Source organism: Phlebotomus papatasi, chromosome 1, assembly GCF_024763615.1.
Source record: "Phlebotomus papatasi isolate M1 chromosome 1, Ppap_2.1, whole genome shotgun sequence".
NCBI classification, from domain to species: Eukaryota; Metazoa; Arthropoda; class Insecta; order Diptera; family Psychodidae; genus Phlebotomus; species Phlebotomus papatasi.
Window position 1 is genome coordinate 39,709,431 of NC_077222.1, and position 22,234 is coordinate 39,731,664.

A 22,234-nucleotide genomic window follows, 5' to 3' on the forward strand; every position below is an offset into this window, starting at 1 on the left:
CATATTTTAAAATAAGAGAAATCCGAAAAATGGTAATAAATCGCATAAGCCTATCAAAACAAATAGAATTTAATGAAAATCGAATTATTCTTCCTTCAATCTTGAGCACAATTCAAACTAAAGAACAGTATTTTACATAATTGCAGCATAATAATTCCACGAGTTCTTAAAATTCTTTTAAGAAGCCGTTTTTAATGAAGGAATTTGAAAATATTCACGTGAGTAAATTTTCGTTCACATTTTATTGCCGAAATGTAGACTTACCCACTTACCTCACAATTTTGGTATTAATTATTAGTATCTGAATTTTAACCACCTGCGCCAACATTAAAAATAATAACACAAATAAAATTTTGAACATATTGTTTTAAGCGTCTTAAGTGAAATACAGAGAATCACTCGATTTGTTTTTCAGAATTAAAAATTCGTGGATATTTCTGTAGAAAATTGTGCGATTTATTTCTTGAGAACGTTGAGCACTCCATGGGTTCAGTCGGGTTGTCTTATGTCATTTTCTTCTTCCGAAAAGATTTCCGGAACCATCAGTGCGAAGAAGAAGAAGATTTCGGAAGGTACGCGGACGCCAAGTGTTGGCTGGTCTGGTGAATATTTTGCGGAAAAACAGTTGGAAGTCGTGTGCCAGCCGCATTGCAATCAACACAGAGTACGTCCAGGAGAAGTGTGGTATCACCAGAGTGATCAAAGTGAGAAATAGAAAAGTGGTGAAACGATAAGACTTTGGGTGCGGTTCTGGGTAACAATTTTTCGGCAACTCCTCTCATTTCAATTATACGCTCGCCAGTGTCTGTGGTCGTGCTTGTAAATCCGTGTGTGCGCAAAAATGCTGAAGTTTATACGTGGGAAGGGCCAACAGGTCTCGGTGGAGCGGCAAAAGCTGCAGAAGGAGCTATTTGCATACAGGAAAACCGTCCAGCATGGCTTCCCACACAAACCCTCCGCCCTGGCCTTCGATGACACGAACAAACTCATGGCCATTGGCACTCATTCCGGTTCCATCAAAGTCTTCGGGCGACCAGGAGTGGAGTTCTATGGGCAACATACTGCTGCATCATCACCAGGCAGTTCGGGAAGTGCTGGTGGGCAGGAATGTGCTGTGCAGTTGCTTGAATGGGTACCTGGCACAGGGAGACTTCTGTCTCTGACCACAGCCAACCAGTTGGTATTTTGGGAACCAGCTGGAGCAATTTTGGTGCCCCTGAAGACTTTCTCTCTCGATGGGAAACTCAAGAAAGTCTCCTCACTGTGTTGTTCCCTGCAAAAGGATGTTGTGTGGATTGGAACTGAGGGAGGTAATGTCTATCAGTTTGATTTGCAATCCTTCAGCATCCGCGAGCCCATCATCTACCACGATGTCGTGCTTGAGCAAGTGCCTTCGACATATAAACTCAATCCGGGAGCCATTGAGTGCCTCAGACAGCTGCCCAGTGATCCGTCAAAACTCCTAATCACCTACAATCGTGGCCTGTGTGTCCTGTGGGATCTCGAAAGTACCACAGTGGTGCGGTCTTTTGTGGCTCCCGGACATGGGCAGAGTGTTGGGATTTATGTGTGTCAGCAGGGTGAATATTTCACCTGGTACCATGCTGATGGCTCATATGCCAAGTGGAATATTTCCGATACCAGTGTCCCCAGCAACGAAAACTATGTGCCTTATGGACCAGATCCCTGCAAATCAATCAATCGTTTAATTTCCGGAAAGCGTTCCGGACACGACATTGTCATCTTTTCCGGGGGCATGCCCCGATCAGCTTATGGGGATCATCAGTGTGTCTCTGTGCACTGCACAGATGGCTCAAAAATTGCCCTGGATTTCACTTCCAAGGTCGTGGACTTCTTCGTGACGTTCGGCGAGAAGGAAGAGGCTCAGGTGCTAATTGTACTGCTGGAAGAGGAATTAGCCGCATACGATTTGACGGACCCCAAAGTACCCGTCATCAAGACACCTTATCTGCATTCCATTCATGCCTCAGCCATCACATGCAATCACCTCGTTTCTCAGGTAAGTTCACTTTTCATGCCCTCTTTCACTGTCCGGAAAAAGGGGAAAGGGAGGCTACCCATCGGGATGCCAGGGACACCTTTCCATGAACACCTGTTGCCCTCGCGTGACTTTGTCTTCCTCCAAGCCATTCCCAAAAGGGGTGTATTTTGACTGTTGTTGGGGTAATTGGGGAATGAGATTTTTGACCCCAATCGATCAGAGGCTAATGACACTGCCAGAAACCTCAGACATGCAAAGGCGGAGAGCAATTCTTTATGTCTCTTACGCATGTTTCTTCTTCCAACACAGAAACTTCTAACAAATTTTCTCAGTGATTTTTTTTCTCGAACAAATTGATAAGAAATTTTCCGGGTCGAACGAAAACTTTATAGCAACTAATAAAATGGCTAATGTTCCATAAATTAGTGTAGCTCAAGGGATTTTCTTCCTCAAATATTTTCAGTTCCACTTTTGGGAAAGTGATGTTGAAACAAGTGCAAATATTGCCTAAAGACAAATACACACTCTGGCGTTAAACCTTAACCTTAATTAGTCAGTTTTATTTTTTAAATTTGAAATTGCCAGGGGAGGAAATTTATAGAAAAGAGGTTATGTTGAAAATTGATTTTTTTTGTGGTTATGTTTTAAGTGGTTTTTGAGTAAAAATACCGGGGAGGTTAAGATGAAATTTCAAAGGGATTTTCTTTTGGCTAATACAGTAGACTCTTTCTCAATCGGGAATTTGGGGCAAAATGTCATCCGGTTTAGCGATAGAATTAAGCGTCAAAGCCTTTGTAAATTCCACAAAAAGCGCTCAATTATAAAGAATCACGATAAAATAGGAAGAACTACAGCGAATTTGAGCGAATTAGCTTCATAATTGAACGTGCAAATTGTCAACAAAATTTGTCGCCCGATTAAAAAAGAGCCGATTGAGTGAGAGTCTACTGTACTATTATTTTAAAAATAAATGTTATTACAGTAGACTCTCTCAAATTCGGGCATATGGGACCGAAATGTCATTCGAATTAGACAGAAATTCGGGCGACAAACTTTTTGAAATGCAACGATTTTTTATTCATGTGCATATAGATATTGAGATCGATATTGATAATTTGAAAATCCTCAATAATGCAAAATCACATCAAAACTAAGACAAACCATGCCAAATTTGAGAATATTTAATTCATTTGATAATCATAATCAAACTTGAAAAATGACAACAAACTTTTTTCAAATGTAGCCGCTGCCCAAATTAAAAAGTAGCCCGATCTTAAAAGAGCCGAATTAGCGAAAGTCTACTGTATTCGAAAACTTATAGGTTATGTTTTTGCAAAACTAAAAAATTATAAGGACATTTCTAGATCTTTTCAATCGAAATCCAGAGAAATTTGATATAATCAGTAATAAAGCTATTGGAAAGCAAAGGTTCTTTTTAATCTCAAATATTTTTTAATTTTATAATTTTATAATAATTAAAAGACTGACCAAAACAAGGTTTTTTTTTTACTTTTTTTGGAAATGTTTAAATGAAAATTTTTTAACCCATTCAATCAATGTACCAGAAATACTTGAGATAGAATGTTCATATTTTGGAATTAGTTTCCTACAGATTAGTAGATGAATTTTTTGAAAAGAAAAAAATTTATCTCATATGGGGGCGCGGGGAGCCTCTGTCAAACACACGTCTTAACGATCACTGAATTTAAATTCCGCGCATTAATTCATTACAAACTCTATTGATTTAGATAGAGTAACTATCAAAGAACACCAATTGGCAACTAGAATTCAAATCAGGAAGGAGTAAAGAGGCCAATTTTAACAAATTCGACGGGATGTCGTATTTTCCGTCCGCCATTTTGAGCAACAATTTTGCATGACCTTCCGCGAAGCAAGAAAATAATCACAAAATGTATTTTCATCTCTGTCGGACTATTTTTCTCAAGTAATTGAATAACTAACGTTACTAAAAATCCATTCCCGACAGTAATTCGGATAAAAATTGCCCAGAAATAAATCATCAAAAATCACTCAATTTACGTATGATGTATAATACAATGGTAAGAAATGGGTTAATATTATTTTCAGTAAAAAATAAATAAAACTAAATAAATCCTTTTTGCCTTTTGAGCCTTTTTCTTTTTTGCAAAAATTTAATCCATTTGCGCAATCTTAATTTTCTTTAAGGTTATATCGTACATAACCTATGATTTTCGGATATATATTATTTATCTAATAAGAAAATCAATTCTCAATATTTAACGTACAAAAAAAAACAGCTTGAATATGTTAGTTTGAACACAAATTCTTGAATTCGATCTCATAAACTAACCTCTTTTATCATAACAAACAAACATTTCTTATAAAAAAAAACGATCTACCAGGCCATATTATTAGGTGAGATTCTTAACAATCTCACCTACTATAATCCTAACAAAATTTCATGTCGTCCGATCGACCTCAAACTTGGCCAAAATGTGTTTCGCCACTTCCTGATCACGAATATATATGTGGCTATTTTACGTTCCCGGCCGGCTGGCCGGCCGGCCGGCCGGCCGGCCGCTCTTTGGAGCTTAATAGCTCCTAAACTAAAAAAGATATCGACTTGCGGTTTTCGGCAAAGGTTATATATCGGGTGAAAATTGCAACTTGGTGCATTGACCCCCCACCCCCCACCCCTCCTTCCGCCATTTTGAAGACCCCCCTTTTTTTGTTTTCTCAATAGCTCCGCCCCTATGGCATCGAGCAGGCTCAAATTTTAGTATGTTATAGCTGGGCCTTAGAGCTTTCCATCAATACCAAACTTAAGGTCCCCCGACCCCCCTGACCCCAGCTATAAGGGTCCAAAAAAAATTTCTTAAAATGGCCATAACTCCGGTTCTAATTGTCAGAATTTAAAAAGTGGGGGCTTTTTGGAAAGCTCTTGTGAAATGCCACTTCTTCTTCTAACATCGCAAGTTCATAAAACCACCGCTAGGGGCGCTATTATTAAAAAGAAAATTTTTAAATCTTATAAGTTAAATAACTCAAAAATTCCATTGTGCATCGGGCTGAAATTTTAGTATGTTGTAGCCGTTGATTATACCTATCAAACAAAAAAAACCTTAAGTCGATCCATAACCCCTGACCCGAGCTATAAGGGGTCAAAGTTCGAACATTGACCGGCCTCTATCTCCGGTTCTAATTAACATATCGACCTAAATTTTACCTTTTTGGTTTCGTCTCGATGAGCACTTTCAGATGGAAGTTCAAAAAGTCACCACAGGTGGCGCTGTGATAGCGTCAAAATTCATCGAAATTCAAAGTCACTTTTCTCAAAAACGGCATTGTGCAAGTTAATGAAATTTTAGTATGTTGTAGTCCAGTCTAGGACGTTTCCAAAATGGTGCGTATGCGCGCTGTGGTTTCAATAGAACCGGAGATATGAGGGGTCAAATTTCACGAAATTCAAAAAATCATATCTTCGGTTCTATGTGACCGATTTTGATGATTGAGGGCTCAAACGAAAGATCTCACCAAATGCTACAACTTTCTAGAATATTTGAACTTCGTGGGACCAACACCAGGGGCGCCACAGTCGAAAAACCAATTTCAATATCACATAACCTCAATTATCTCGACTGTCGCTGAACCGATTTTGATGATTACTTCAACATAATTGTAGAGCACATTTGTCTCTACATTTGGTCCATACATCATTTTCCACTCAGACTACGCTATCACTCCGATTTTGCCGTTTAAGTGTGAAAAAATTGATTTATCCAATAATAACGCTTTGAAATCACTCAGATGCCAATTTGACTGCCTCTACTCCACTAAGACACTTAAAATAGGGTTTTAAATGGAAAGTTCCACAAAATACAACAATTCTTTGATATAGTTGAAGTTCAACAAATGACTACTTCGGGAACTCTGGATGAAAAAACGAGTTAAGAAACAAAAAACCTCGCTTATCTTGGCTTCTGAGTAATCGATGAGTTCAAGTTCTACGGCAAAATTATAGAGAACATTCTGGTCTACATTTCACCCATATAACACTTTTCTGTCAGTTCATCCAAATCCTCGATATTTTGGTTTAAATACAAAATTTGTATAATTTCACGAATTTGATTCAAGATAACTGAATGGCGTCTCCCAACTTCAGCTCCAAATCGAATTTGCATGCACTCCGAGTTAGCTCACGTTAAGAATCTCACCTACATAAGCCGGTTAGGATTATCTGTCCCTTTAATTAACAAACTCGAGCATTAGGCTAAGCCTTGTCCAAATTGTCACTATTTTTGCTTCAGTAATTGGTTCAAATTAATTTTGAAAATTCTTGACACTTATCACGATCCATTTAAAGATACTTAACCTCTTATTTTCTAATTAAGAAGAAATCATCCTTAAAACTTAACATTTATGCCACATATCCTTTTATCTGAAAGAGGCTTTATTGGGCCTTATTCCTTTAGTTAAGCGATCAGTACGCAATGTGAGGTTATGCTGATCATAACCTTAAAAAGATTAAATCTTTGAATAAGTGAAACTTTGCAGTTTTCTTAGTCTGCAACAAAAATTTAGATATTTCAGATCAATTTTAAATTAAATTCAAAACATTTTGAAATTGCTTTTTAAGCATTTATTACTAATTTTGAAAGATTTAATACTCTAACCTTAAACTTACAATATTTCATTTTATAGAGAAAATTCCAATATTGAACAAAAAGTTTAGATGATTATCCAGAAATGCATATGAAATGATTTTCAAGAGGTGGAAATTTCCTCTATCAATCTCCGTTTTTACAATATCTCATACACTCGACTACAGAATGTTATAGAAGCCCAAAAGTAAAAAAAAACAGTTTTTGGTGTGTAGCAAAGGTATTAATTTCAACATACCTCTTGTATTTACTTTAGTGCACATACACACAAAATTACGACAGATAACATACTTTTGTGGTGGATTTTCGAACACCGGGAGAGAAAAAATACATTCTGATAAGATTACACGCCAATTGGGTGGGTTTTGAAAAGTGCCTCGATTGAAAGGAGAGTCTGAAAAAAATGGTTAAATGGAAAATTCTTCCTCCAATTTGCACTAAAAAATTACCGCAATTTCTTGCTCAACAGGAAGTCTTCTTTCTTTCTTTTTCACCTGTTCCTATTTTACCAAAAAAAAAAGAAACCTGATAAAGTGATCAAATACTTGTTTCTCTTGCTTTTTTACCTTTAATTTATTTGTCGAATTTGCATTGAAATCCGAAAATTTGATCACAATAATTTTTCATTAGATTTCAGATAGAGTTATTAATTAGGAGTGATATTGTTAAATCTTTTTCTGAAGTGTCGTGATACGTAGTGGCTATTTTTGAACAGTTTATCGAGTCGAGAGTCTTTCCTATCAGCTTGATAATACGATATCCATTTAAAAGTAAAACAAAATCCCCAGGAAATTCACTATGCAGGAGAATTTATTGATTCTGTCTTACCTTTCAGCACTCTGAAGGTGTAAGATTCTCTTATCAAACTTGTTTTTCATTCCACTAAATTGAACAAGTGTCTTATTAAATTTTCTTAGATTTTTTAAGGCGACCATAAAATGCTTTCTTCAATGAGACAAAGTAATGGTAGTGGGCATTTTAACTTAGAGATTTTGATCACAGCGTACACCGCGCACAATTATCAATTTAATGGTGACGAATGTCGTCTGAAAGTCTTGAATTTATTGAAAATGAGTCAAGATCTTCATTATAAGAGAATTGATTGACTCAAGCACATACCACAACCTTTAGGATTGAGATTTTTTTTTAAATCTTATTTTAAATTAGTATCAAAATTGGCGATAATTTGTCAAAAAAAATTTAATACCAATTTAATCAATTTTCGTTCCATATTTTTGCTAAAGTAGCAGATTTTTTCAGCTTCACAAAGGTATTGCTCTGAAAGTTGATGTAATTGATGCTAAGACGGCAGTGGACATTAAAATCTGGAATCAATTGTAGCACAATAGAACCTCAGGATTAACAAATTCTATGCTTATTGTACCAATTTTGACTTTTAGAACTTTTTTTTTAAAAATAACCTAAGAATGAATCGGTTAAGAAATACTGGGAAATATTAAAGCAGAGTACTCCAATCTGTTTTTAACAGTTAATTTCAAATTGACTATTAAACTAGGAAAATAGTATTCTTTTCTTCTAAATTCTTTTTTTTTTTGGTATTTGTCGTATCTCCGGAAATGCAGATATGAAAACGATCAATGCAACGGATGATACATAAGAAAAGCCTTTGCAGCTTCGTACAGAAAATGATGTCCAAGTTTCTACATTTTTTACCGAATATCACACAAGCCGAATTAATTATACCATAGTATAACAAAAAATCTCTTATTAGGTTTGTAATCCCACCTCACAAAATTTCTTAAATGTTTGGATTTTTGTCTGCAGGAAATGAAAATTTAGTAGCAATTTTTACAAAGCTGCCCTGGTTTGCTTAGCTACGTACAAAATTTGTCCACCTTCGTATACACCCTGTTTTCACCATAAACACTACATCCAGATACAAAAAATTTTGCATCAGTATTTAGATGGATCATTGATCTGTTTGTTTTAATTATTTGTAGGAGGTATCATGCGTTTTAAAATCACTTTTATGCTATTTTTCTAAAAGATGTTTTTATGACGCTTGAAATCCAATTTTTACTGACAATGTAGACAGTCTGCAGAGAGTTAAGAATCACTCCAATCGGTCTTACAGAACATAACTGTTTGAGCATAACTGATTCCAAGACCTGCCACTAATTTACAGTAAAATATGGAATATTCCATTTAAAATAAAAGCATAATTGGGGATGACAAACACTAGAAATCCATCCAATTGGCAATGAAAGAATCACACCTACTATAAACAGATTTTGGCTTAATGTTCGATTTGACATAAGCAAAACAAATACATCTGATGAAGTCTCATTTTGCGGTGAAATTGCATGTTTTTCTTCGAATTTTTCGTGAAAAATGTTTAATGTCTTGCTAAGTAAGTGAGGTATTCTAAAGGCCTAAATAGACTCAGGCTGATTCTGAAGAATATTTAGCCTTCAAAATTTGACAGTAGAGATTTATCCCAAACTGTCATACACTGAAGGCTTATGCCGAAAATAGACACAGGCTGATCCTAGAGAATGCTCAGCTCGAAAAATTTGGCGGTAAAGGATCAGCTCAAACTATTATACACTGAGGATTTAGGATTAACTGTGTTATCACACTTGCACATTAAAATTTTAATATAATTCACATTAATTGTCGCTGGTGAGAGTCCAAATGTGTAATTTGTGTGTTTGAATCATTTTATATTCAAAATTTGATCTATTTGTTGATAAAAAGGTTGACTTGACCCGCTATATTTGATATAAATTGATTTATAGCATTAATACGAAAAATTAATGCGATTTTCTCTTTAATTTTTTAATGTGAAAAATCTTTATGCTTTAGGCAAATTTAAACTTATTTTTGCTGGCAAAGTCCACTTTTTTATTAATAAATAGAAAAACCCCAAATATTAAGTGACTCAAAGACACAAATAACATATTTGGACGCTCACAAGCGACAATTAATGTGAATCACATTAAAATTTTAATGTTCAAGTGTGATAACGCCGTAAGGATTAGCGTTTTCAACGTAAATTTCTATTAAATCTCCACACTTTGATTGCTGAAGGACTTCTTAAGTGCATTATCAATGGATTTTTCGTACAGCAAGGAGCACCTTGACCTTCCCATTACTCCAATCTCAATGCATTTTAAGATTTTGAAATGACACTTCGAAAAGCAGCCAAAAACACCCAAAGTGAAGCTTTTTTATGTTCAGCACTGGCGCTGATGTCGCCTAATCCCCGTAATTTCACTAGACCTCACGAATTTAGAAGATCAGCCTGATCCTCCAAATTTTTGTCTGATCCCTGAGTGTATTGACACCAATCCTCATTTTTTGATTTGATCCCTGCCAAACCCTGTGTCTATTTTGGGCTTTAGGCCGGCCTGAGACTAATGCCAGTTCCTCGCTAAGACGGCTTTGTCGGTAACTGAGGATGAGCCAGAAACCTTTTCAGACCTAAATTGAGACTTAGTGTTTAGATTCTGACAATCTTGAAATCTGGCGGACTGTCAAGTGGCGCACATAAACAAAGTGCGTTGTCAAACGTTTATGCACAAAATTATTTCTCTCCTGATTATGGTAGAGAAATTTCATTTTGTGTTTTTTTGTTATCTCAGTTTTTGGCTAAAAATATTATAAAACACTACCTAAATACGTGTATATTTCTTTTTTCATCTCTGTAATGACTGATTTTATGTGTCACTGTGTCACTGCAAGGGTGCGTCATCATCGATGCCACTAACAAAGCACTAAACCTTCGTTTCAACGAGGACTTAGCTAAGTCTCCAAATCTTTGGGCTTAGCCACAATTAGATCTTTTCAAACTATGACTTAAGCGTTAAATCTAAGCCATAAGTCTCTAGTCCATATTAGGATCATCGACTGGATGTCCTTTGCATAAATTTCCTTTACTTAATCCTTTACTGCCAAATTTTACAGACTAAATATTCTAGAAGATCATCGTGAGTCTATTTAAGCCATAAGGTATCAATAAATGAGTCAAATATTCCAGAGAGACTTGTACGGTATGACCCAAAACTGTGATATCTCCAATATCACATAGTTAATAAATTTGACTGATTCTTTTCCAAAGCTGCAAAAGTTGGATTTTCCCAAGCTGCCAAGGTCCGTTGTGTTTGTGAATTTCTCACAAAAACAGAAAAAAACAGCCTCGTTCTGGTAAAAAAAGCCGTAATAACCATGATAAACCCTCTATAATTTGTAATAGTTCTTTTATCCGAAAAGTTGAAATATAATAAAATGCATAAAATATTACACATAGACCCATTTTCTATTTTTGATTCTTGAACCTAGACAAAAAAGCCTAGTCTCTCAATATTTTCAGGAAATGTGAGGTACAAGGCAAGCTTTTGGAATATATGGCCTTGGGTTAGATTTATTTTATAAAATAGAAATAAATCGACATTTACGAAGCTGCAACAGTACGAAGCTTCAAAGGCTTCCCCATATCAACATTTTTTACTTAATGTTTCAACTTGTGTGAAAACTTTTTCAGGACTTCTTTTTTGAAAAGGTAATATTTACACCGATTTTGGAGCATTGCCATAACGATCAAATTAACATTACCGGAATAATATTTTCGGATTTCTGCCAGTGCAATAACTTTGAAAACTTCAGAAATAGAATCAAAAATTAAACGCGTTGCCGCTATATTAGATGCGTACTGTAAATGTGACCCCGCAATGTATTTTAAAAACTGGCCAATTTCCCTTACTTTTTAAAATTTGGGTGCAATTAATCACTATTGAGAAACATAGAAAAAATTTAGTTCTTACGAAACTTGGGATCATATAAAACATAGGAACCTTCTACAGCCATTTCTATAAAGAATATCGCTAAGTTAAATAAGTCCTTACATTTTTAATCAAATAACATCAAACTAATGTGTACCTTTATCTTAAGATAAATAAAGTCAATTGAAAAAGTTTTAGGGTCACAGAAAACCCTGAATTATGTGATGATAAGAGTCCCTCGAACAAGTTCTTTTTGAAGATATTATATATAAACTTATCGGAAATTCATTCAATCATGGAAGACGAAGAAATAACACTACAACATGTCTCTTAAAGCTTGATTGAAGAGGTAGAAGTGATGTTAGAAAAAACACCTTATCAGCTAATATTTGTGGTCATTGATTTCTTCAATTGATTCATGTATGCTCCACTCTAGAGAGCCCTTCCCTCATTCTTCCAACTTTATTCAATAATTTCCATAGATTTTCAATATTTATTCTTTACGATGGGCTCTCTTTATCACTTGGACAAAGAGTTGTGCATGTGGATTGGATTGCGATTGTATGTATAGAATGGAATGAATCGCGCGAGATTTTTGACCTCATCGGACAATATTAACACCCACACACTTTACTGCGCCAAGTCTCTTGCATTGAGGAGCACTCTCTGGTGAAATTGACGCACCCAAATTTATCTCTAATCTTATCATGAATTTCTACTTAAGCGGAACTCTACCACCAAATGGAGACATCATCGATATATACTTTCCATAATCAATGTTCTTCGGTTTCATGTTTAATGATAAAAAGAGTGTTTGTAATTTATGAAACACCCAATGGTAGGGGAGACTGGGGCAAAAAGTCACAAATTGAAAATTTGAAAATTCAATATCTTCTAAAATAAAAGAGATAGCGGCTTAAATTTTTTCCCATAGATGGCCTCCATAGACCTTCTTCAATGTCGTAAGTTTCTTAGAATTCGAACAAGAAATTCAGAAAATAAAAAATATTGAAATTTTTAGCCCTATTTTTCAAATGTTTTGCTTACAACAGATATAAATTTTGACCTACTTATTGTCCAAAATTGATGTACTGGTAAATATTTCCTAAATGATTTGGATTCTTTGAATATGAAACCACTAGGGTAAATGTCCTAATTCAAAACCATTTCCAGACGCTTTAACTTTGACAGAAGATTTAACACATAAACTTCAATTTTTTCTGAAGTGAATTACATAAATTTGCTCCTTGACTCTTCTAGAATATTACTGTTTAGTGAAAATTCTTTAGATATAATTTGAAAACTTCTTAAATACAAGAAAAATACACAAGTGCAAAATGTTTCTATTGGAAACAAATTAATTCAAATGGAGACAAGGGAAATTTTCTAATTGGAGACAAACAGTGTAAGTGAAACCGCGATGAAAGGCTTCCAAAACCTTGTTGAGTTGCTCTTGAAGTGCAGGATTTGTTCTTATTCCTGGTCTTTTCTCCTTTCCCATCTAAAACAATAAGAAAATCTCTCAAAAAAAATCATATTTTTGAGGTTTCCTGTTGCAGCATTTGCAGACACTTCAGAAAAAACTCTTTTTGTTCACGAAATAGGTAATTATTTTATTTGAAAACTTTACGTACCGGTAACAATAAAGATTAGCACTTAATTTAATTAAAATTAACCAGAAATGTGACATTAAATGTTAAACAAAGCGAATAAAGAAGAGTCACCTCATTGTGTTTTTCATTGGAAAACATGGTTGATCGATAAAAAATTCGATAGTGAAAAGGTACACTTTTAATTTTTCTGAGAAATTAAGAAATTAAAATTTGTGAATATGAATGGATTTTCGCTTTATTTGGAGCAAAATTAACTAAATAATGAAACTGTGGTATAGAAAATATATAAATATAATATTTAGTACTGTATTTATCATGAAAACAATGACGTTTCCATTTGGAATAGAGAAAAATTTCCATTTGGAGCAAGTTTTGAATTAGCTTAATTTACCCTATCCATTTTAGAATTTTACAAAGATTCTTTTGTCCAGAAATCCTTTTATTAAAAATGACCACTTGGGGTAAAAAGTAACAAAAGGTATGGAGCAAAAAGTAACAAAGACCGAAGCAATTTCTGATGTCTCACGGCGAGAAAAAACGTCATTTTCGCATCTCGACGCTTTTTGTTTGCATTGGTCAAACGATTAGCAGTCTCTTGTGTGTGTTTTTTTTTTCTAAAATAGCTTGAAAAGCGCTTTTCTCGTTCAGATAGTAAAAACTGTGTTTTAAAAAGGTGTAGAGGAATAAATTTCCTATGAAAATATGTCACCTAGCTATTTTTTTAAATTTATGAAAGCCCGTAATAAAGCAAATCAAAATGTGATAATATCCCATGCGTGATACTATTTGCCCCAGCATTTTTGAAAATGGTCACAAAATTACCTTTTCGAAAACGGCTCGATAAACGCATTTTCTTACAAAATAGAGGAAAATGACTTTCACAAAGTTGTAGATCAGTAAATTTCCTATAAAACTACACTAATTAGAAATTTCTGGGGCACTATAGGGTAGCTTGTAAAAAAATAAAATATCCGTTTTGTGACTTTTTGCCCCAGTCTCCTCTACTCTTTATTTTTTATTATTATTTTGTTTTTGGAGGTTACAACCACCTCGTTTCGATATATATTTGCGTTAACATTTGTTCGTCAAATAATATAAATTGATTTTAATTCACTTCACGCTCAATTGGTATTAGTCACCGTCTATGGGGAAGAACGCATGTTTAAATATTAGACATGTGAAAAAAAAATAAATAAATAAAGAGAGATTATCATCTTATTCAGTCTATCCCTCATGTATTATGTATTTTTCACACCGATTATTGCACTTTTTAGACACACTGTATTACTCAATTTCAAAAGCGGAGGTGTTCTGGGCAAGAAATAGTGAGTCATTTTAAACGCAATAAATGCATAATTTCACCTGCTATTTGCATTACTAATTTAGATTAAATGAAAGGCAATAGTGCTATAGAGTTTTTAATAAGATTTAACAGTGCGATAGCCTAAGAATTTCTCTACTGAAATTTGTTCAACTTAACATGCAAATTCTTCAAGAAATCTCATTGATCTCAAAGACCCTTTTTCTCTCAAGAGCTTAAGATTTTTAAATGTTGTAACTCCCATTCGTTTTAACGCGCGCTATTTTATTCACATAAAAATAAATTACATTTTATTGCCATTTAATCTGAATGAAAATTCAGTATGCCTATATAAGTTTCTTTTCTATTTTACTTCTATCTTTTTTTCTTAACTTGTCTATCTCGCTTCTGTTTTAAGATTGGATTCTTGGGAGAATTGCTTATATAGAAAAATCTCACATGCTTTACAAGAGAGCACAAGTTTGGCCGACTAAAAAGAAAAATGTGAACCTAACAGCAATTTCAACACTATGAAATTAATTAATCATTGTCTTGTGCCTCTCTTTGTGCTCTCTCCCTCTCGTCAGTTCTAATTCCAGGTGTAGTTGAACTAAACAGTGTCTCGTGCCCATGTTAGCTCATATTTATGTAGACTTCACACAATGGTCGGTTTCTGCGGGAGATTTCCAGCATTGGTTGTTTTGATGTTGGACTTCTTGAAAATGAATAAATTTGTTCAGACACAATTTCAGACTTTATTACTCAATATGACGTTATAATACAGATATATTCCTCTTTCCTGTCCATCAGGTTAGTTGATGATGATGGCAGAAATAATAATGAAGATATTAGGGAAAACATTCATATTTTCACGAGCTTCCATTAGGGGCATTCTGTAACAGTATGACAATGTCATATGTCAAATTTAAAAATTTGCAAGTGGTAAATTCGGAAGAACTGATCGAATATCCGATTCGTATTGGTTACTAAACGCTACATAGAGCCCTATTTAATTGCCATTCGATGCTCATTTGGGCTTTAATGTTATTCTGTTCCCAGATCTAACAGGTAAATTTGTCATATGACATTGTCATATTGTTACAGAATTGTCGAACTTAAAGACTTTAAAGATTCCAAATTATCACATTTCTATAGGATATTTTCCTCTTTACAACTTGACCGAATATTATTTACCTTTTTTTTTCAAGAGAAATGTGCTTTTAGGGTAAGATGAGGCAATTTGGAATCAAGTCTCATTCTAAACTTTGAAATATCCTACCGGTTTAGAAGTATTCTGGAATGTAAAGTCTTGTACTTCTTTTTGGCTTTCTTTTTCTCTTTGCCCATCTGAAACAGTGAGAAAATCTCAAAATTCCAAAATAGACATGTTTCCAAATTACCCCATCTTACCCTATATGAATTTTATTCGTTTTAAAACAGGACCCATAAACCAAAGAAATACCCATTTGAGATAGTTTTATATAAAAAAGATTGGGCTTATTTTAAGAGAAACCAAAAAACATGGAAGGGAAGGAATTGAAAAAAAAACATCTGGAGATAATGTTTTTTTTTACTGGGGGTCACCGAAGACCGGAAGTTAATATCTTTTACCGTTTAAGCTCCAGGACGGTTGCAAGTTGTAAAAAAAGCGAAATGTATAACTTCTGTCTCTGAATTCGAGCAGTAAAAAAATATTTCTATATTTAATGTCGCAATTTATTTTTCCATATCTTAACGAGAAATGCACTTTTTGTACCCCAAAAGGTGTTTTCTATCATGAAATTCTCTTCTCTTGGATTTGATAAGCGGAAAAGGCGACCTGAAATAACTAAGCTGGATATATGCCACTCAGAAAAGATTTATTATCATTTCTTATACCAAGCAGCAATTTACGATAATTCGTAAAAACATTTGTTCAGGAAAATCTTTGAAAAAATCTAAAATGGACAATATTTTCGTTCACCCAGTACCCTGTACAACTGTACAACATTATCAGTTATGGTGCTATTCCCATGAAAAATGAAAAAAAGAAACACTTTTCCTGAACATTTTTTAGCGCATTAATTTTCTCAAGAGATTCTACATTATCGACTTTTCTATGTAATGATTTCTGTCACGACTTTTTTCCCCATGTTCTGAAACCATCAAACAGTTGTGATAGGAACCAACACAAAGAAAAGTCGTTTATGCAGAAGTATTTGAGAACAGAAAACTTCTAAAAAAAAACTATCTGAAGAAAAATTAGAATGAAAAAAAGAATGGCACCATTATTTTAGAATCACTCATTAAGTTAAAAAAAACCGATTCAGTCTTGTCAGATATTCCAAGACCTTTCCAGCAAGTCCAAACATGGCCCACTTCAGTCGAGAAATACGCTCCCTAGAACCTTTTCAATCTTTGAGTTTGACAAAAAAAAATTGAAAAACTTTTATTAATATTGATTCAACAATATTTTCATCTATGAACGAAATATCAGGCTGGAATAACCTCTAAAACGTCTAAAACACATACAGAAATTTTAAAAAAAAAATCAGGGAGGGAAGGGAGGGGCGTAGGAAAAATGAGGATCATATAACGGTCCTTGGGTAGACTTATAAAAGGGTCTCATGAACGTCCCAAATGGCTGTCTCTAACCTTTTGGCCTCTAGAGCTCACGACAGCCGGACGGACGAACAGCGTGACGTTATTTCTCAGAAATCGTCTGAAATACGAGGATCTGTTGAGAAAAGTATTCCCCGGGGGGGGGGGGGGGGGGGTAGAAATTTGGGAGGGAGATAAAAAATCGAGGGATCTTTGTGAAGGTAGAACAGTCAAATATTAAAGAAAATTTAATTTCGTCTTGTTGATATTATATAAATTTTATGTCTTTTTTAATAGCTTGAGAATGAAATTTAAGCAATTTAAATTTTAGTACAAATGATTCGCAAAAGAAATTTAGTACAAAAGGATGTTTATTTTTTATTGAAATTCTCTTGTTTGTTTATACACTGAGAGAGAAATCCGAAAAAGTTAAAATAACATTCCGGAAATGTTAATTTTACCCTGCAGTATTGATCCGAAATCGGTGTAAATATTACCCTTTTTAGGTGTATTATGGGTTAAAGTTACCCTTTTTCATGTTGATTTTACCCTTAAAAGGTGTAAAATTAACATTAAAAAGTGTTAATATATTTTTACACCCGAAAAGTATTAAAGTTATGACGAAAAATAGTTAATTGTATCCTCTTTTTTCTCAGTCTAAGAGCAAAATCTCAATTAACTGCTGCTAACTTCAACACAATTCAGCAATATTGTCGAAATTTTACAATCCGATAGGAAAGGTTTTGCAATTTTTATTTTAAGTATTTCGAACACATTCAAGGAGTACTAAAAATAAGTTGAAGAGTTTTCTGATTTTTTTTACAATTTTATTTTTACTTACCATATTGTTATAAAAGCTTGGACAAATTTTAAGAAATCTTTTACAATATTTATAAAAATTGCACGATTCTTGAGAGTGGATGGTGTTCTAAAAATCTTCGTATTCAAAACTTTAAGAAAATTTTCTAGAGACATATTTTTAAAAGTCCCTCTAATATTCTCTGAGGTACTACAACGTAATTAGTTTAATTTTTAGATAGTATAAAAAAACTGTAATGTACTAACCCACTTATTTAATCCACTTATTTAATTAGCAATGACTCAATTTTAGTACTTTCCTGTACTAAATTGTTTTGACACTGGCACTGGCATCTTAATGTTCTATTCATGGCTGTGAACTAAATTAAATTATGACAAACACTGCAAAGATATGGTTTAGTACAAACAGGTACTAAAAATTGTCGCTATTTTTTACATTTTTCCAGAAATATGCTACGACCGTAGTTTGACCTCATTGCCTTTCCTGCAGTAGATTCTCAGAATTTTGAGTATTGTGGTGACTAATCTCTATAGTTTGCATAGATTTGATTGTGTCATCGTCTCACAAATTCACTTGCGGAAACCCAATATGTAGTGTGTGTGTGTAGAAATCACTTCTTTCTCCACCTTCTCCGCCCCTCATTCACTCTCCCATTTTGATCGGTTTTACAATGAAAATTATCCGACAAGATCAACGACCACAAACAGTTCCATTCCACACTATTCTATACCCTCCGAAAATCATCACAACTGAAGAGATGAGCAATTTTTGTTTAGAGTGAGTCTCTATTTCATTTGCGTTCTCTGCCACAAAAGTCACGTTTCACGGAGCGAATGAACAACAACAAAAAAAAGACAAAGAATTGATGGAAAAAAATCCAGAGAAGTTTAAAGAAAAGATTTTGTCGTGCAATAATTATACATTGTTTCCCACAATTACAGAACCATCTGAATACATGCGTATAATTTCTATATCATAATCAATTTCTATTGTTATAGTTTGCAGAATTTATTTTATTATTGTATTCAATGTTTTTTTTTCTTCATCATATTTCTTGACACTGAATGACTTGATTGTGTTAAATTCCACTCAATGAGTGTTAACTTGTAACATAAATATTTTCATTCGACAATAGGAAGTTGATATAGCTCATAATTTTCACTCAATTCTTCAATTTTTACTTTCTTGACATTATGATTCTCATGCTATTTCCTGTCCGACTGTATAAGCTTGTCTTATTCTTTCAAAAAATTTTCATAAATAATTTTTGAGAAAAAGGGGTTTTTATTTGGAAAATTCCTCCAATTTTCTGTATCTGATTTTATGATATTTTGTGTTGGGAGGTAAATGGAAAAATTTGTCCGAGAACAAAAAAAATAGACGCTTTATTTACAAGTAGGGCTTCGTGTTATCTCTCACCTACTCTTATCGCAAAAGTTACACATCATTTTGATTGCAATGCACACAAGAGCGAATTGTGCGAATGAGAATAACGCCGAAAAGATAGGGAAGAAATACCTCAATGTGTGTGAAAAAAAATGTTATATTTTTGTTATTAAAATATTTGTAACATTGCAATGAGTCAGAAAAAGCGTCTCTTTTATCGCAACAAGTGAATGAGACCCACCCAATTACACTTGAATATCACCTCAACAATTTAGAGTTTGTGATAAAGTACCGATCTTTTGTCAGTAATTTGAATAATTGAATTTTTACATTTGCTGAATGTTAGCAAAATTTTGCTAAATTTTAAGCGCTTCATGTTCGCTGACTTGTCATACTTGTCAAACGACATTCTCTCAAAATGTCACTAGATTTATCGTTTGTTGTTATCAGTAACTAAAACGTAAACACCCTTTTTGTTTTTGAAAAATCGTCGCATGGATCAGTTACGACATTTGTTGATCCGAATGACGAAATTACGACTAATGAATAAATTTTGTTTGGTGATATTCGAGACAATCGCCGATATTGTTGAACGATATTTCCTGAAAAATATTCCCAAAATATTCTCTGAACGACAATTGAACGAAATATCGATTCTCTGAATCTCAAAAAGTTTTTCCACTGGACAATTTCTTCTGTTTTCTGTTTGGCAAGTTTACTGATTCACAGCCGATTTTAAACCATTCCAAAGATCACGCAAAGTGGTTTAGGAAAAATTTAATTGAATTTCAGATAAAAATCATTCGAAAAAACTATTGGGACCGGTTCAGACTTATCAAGAATCCCAAGATCTTTCCAACGAGCCCAAACATAATACAGGGAGTTCCGCTTTAAAAAAAATTTTCGGGACCGAAAAAAGTCCGTGAAATCACTCCAGTGACATAGAAAATTTGCATACCTATAGGAGATACCTTTGTAATAAGATACGGAAACGCCGTCATGTATGCAATTTTTTTTCGCCGACAATTTTTCGGCATATTTTCAACGCCAAATGCATTTTAAATTAACCGCGTGAAATAATATTTGCATACATTTACGGTCAATTCAAAAATTATTAAGCTCCCAATAGTACGCAATTCATAACAATTTTTTTCAACCCGTTTTAACTTAAGTCGAAACTCCCTATACCATTTACTAGATAAATGCTCTCTATAGAACCTTTTAACCTTTAACCTTGAAAAACAACATTATTAGGGGAATATAGGCAGGGTTCGCACGTGTGAGCTTTCGAACGATGCGAATTTTCTCTTTGTTTGCAAAGAGTTGGTTCCGCATTTCTTAGCCTTAAGTATTTATGAACCTTATCTTCATTGTAAAAATAGGCGACCAAGCCCTTCTTTCCTAGGTGCTAGGATAGAAAATTGGCTCAAAATGGGTAATTTTGATGACGCACATTTCTTTTGATTTCTCATAGTTAAACTCATTTCTAAAAAAAATCACTTACACAGTGGATGAAGAGTATACTTGACATGATATTTACGTAATAATTTTTTGCATCAGAGGGAAATTATTTTCACGGTGGCGGAAAATTCGCAAGTACTACACTGTGTGTGGTTTGAAACACTGCATGTGTGAGCGTTCGCACATCCATCAGACAACTCCGGCTTGAAAATCATAACCTCACTAAAGCCTCATAAGCCACAATGAGACATTCATGGTCATTTCCTCTTTGACAGGCGTATAGTCTCCTTCCCATCTCCATGAGACGACGGTTATTGACAGTGTGAGCTGTGTGAACATGTTCATAGTTGATTTTTCGATATTCATTTGGAAGAAAAAACAGTGCTCCAGATAATATGAAAAAAGGTGTTTTAAAGATCTTCTTTTAGTGCAGTGATGGTTTCCGCGAGTTCACGGGGGTACAGTATAACTATCGTAAAATAATTTTTAATTGTAGATAAAATTTATTTCGAGAAAAAAAAGCAATGACGAACCCAAACCCCCATCGTGTGAACGCTGCCCCCGGGTGCAAGAATCGCACAAATCGTCATATTTTTTTTCATTTTCCTGTCCAGGAAAAAACAGCAATTCTGTGATAGTGAACTAGGCATCCATAGAAACCTAAAAGATCACAGAACTTATTGGTGTAGTGCAATTCACTGCCCATTTTACAGTTTAGGCAGAAAAAAGTCCTGAATATGAAGCACGAAAAAATGTGCGAAGGCTGCCTACATTCCCCTAAGTATGATAAAACGGTATTTTCGTATAAGGACGAAATGTTCGCCTGGCTAATCTTTAAAACATATCCAAAAATTAAAAAAAAAAACGGCACGACGCGTTTTCGAACAATCCGAAAAAATATGAATTTGAAGGGAAAGAAAACAGGTTGGGGAAAATGGGAAGCATATTAATGGTCTCATGGTCGACTTATAGGGGGTCCCCTAAAGGTCGCACATCTCTATCTCTAACTTTTTGGCCTCTAGAGATGGCAACAGCTGACCGCACAGACGGTCAAACAGCGTGACGTCAAAAAACTCGAAAGTTAGATTTCCACAATTCTACCAAACTACAACTCCGTAGGGTGTAAGGAATTCAAATATATATCAAAATCGAGTATTTATAGACACTGCTCTCTCTGTGGAGTTCGAACAGTAAAAGCTTAGAATTTAGAACTGATGATATAGCAAAATTTATAAAGTCGAACACTTAAGAAAGTTTTCAAGTTCAAATACATTTCTTCCTTTTCTTCGCGCCATGAGGTACCCTAGGAAGTGTTTAAAATAGAAAAACTATTGCATATTATAAGAAAAACAACATATTCTCAAAAGTCGGATAAAAATTTAATAAGGACGATAAAAGCAATTGGAAAGTCGGACCGATTTCGGATCAATACTTCAGGAGGGTAAAATTAACATTTCCGGAATGTTATTTTAACTTTTTCGGATTTCTCTCAGTAGAAAACAAATTGCTGAGATTTTCCTGCATGAATCTGAACTGATACCAAGTTATCAAGAACTTTCTGGGCGTTCCTCTAAAAAACGGTTATGCAATTTTACACAGAAGCTCGAGGTTGCCCAGCAATCTTTTTTTAGAGGACTCAACTACTTTTTAGTACATTCCAATATCTAATCCTCCTAATACGTTTCCA

General features: G+C 34.3%; 1 protein-coding gene across 1 annotated transcript in view; it reads left to right on the forward strand.

Moving 5' to 3' along the window:
* The first annotated feature begins 542 nt into the window (after nucleotides 1–542).
* The window catches only part of LOC129799686 (lethal(2) giant larvae protein), a 35,960-nt gene continuing 14,268 nt past the window's right edge, over nucleotides 543–22,234 (forward strand). The window contains exon 1 of the mRNA XM_055843819.1: nucleotides 543–2,020. Coding sequence (XP_055699794.1) covers nucleotides 842–2,020 — 1,179 coding nt within the window. The 5' untranslated portion in view covers nucleotides 543–841. The remainder of the gene's footprint in view (nucleotides 2,021–22,234) is intronic.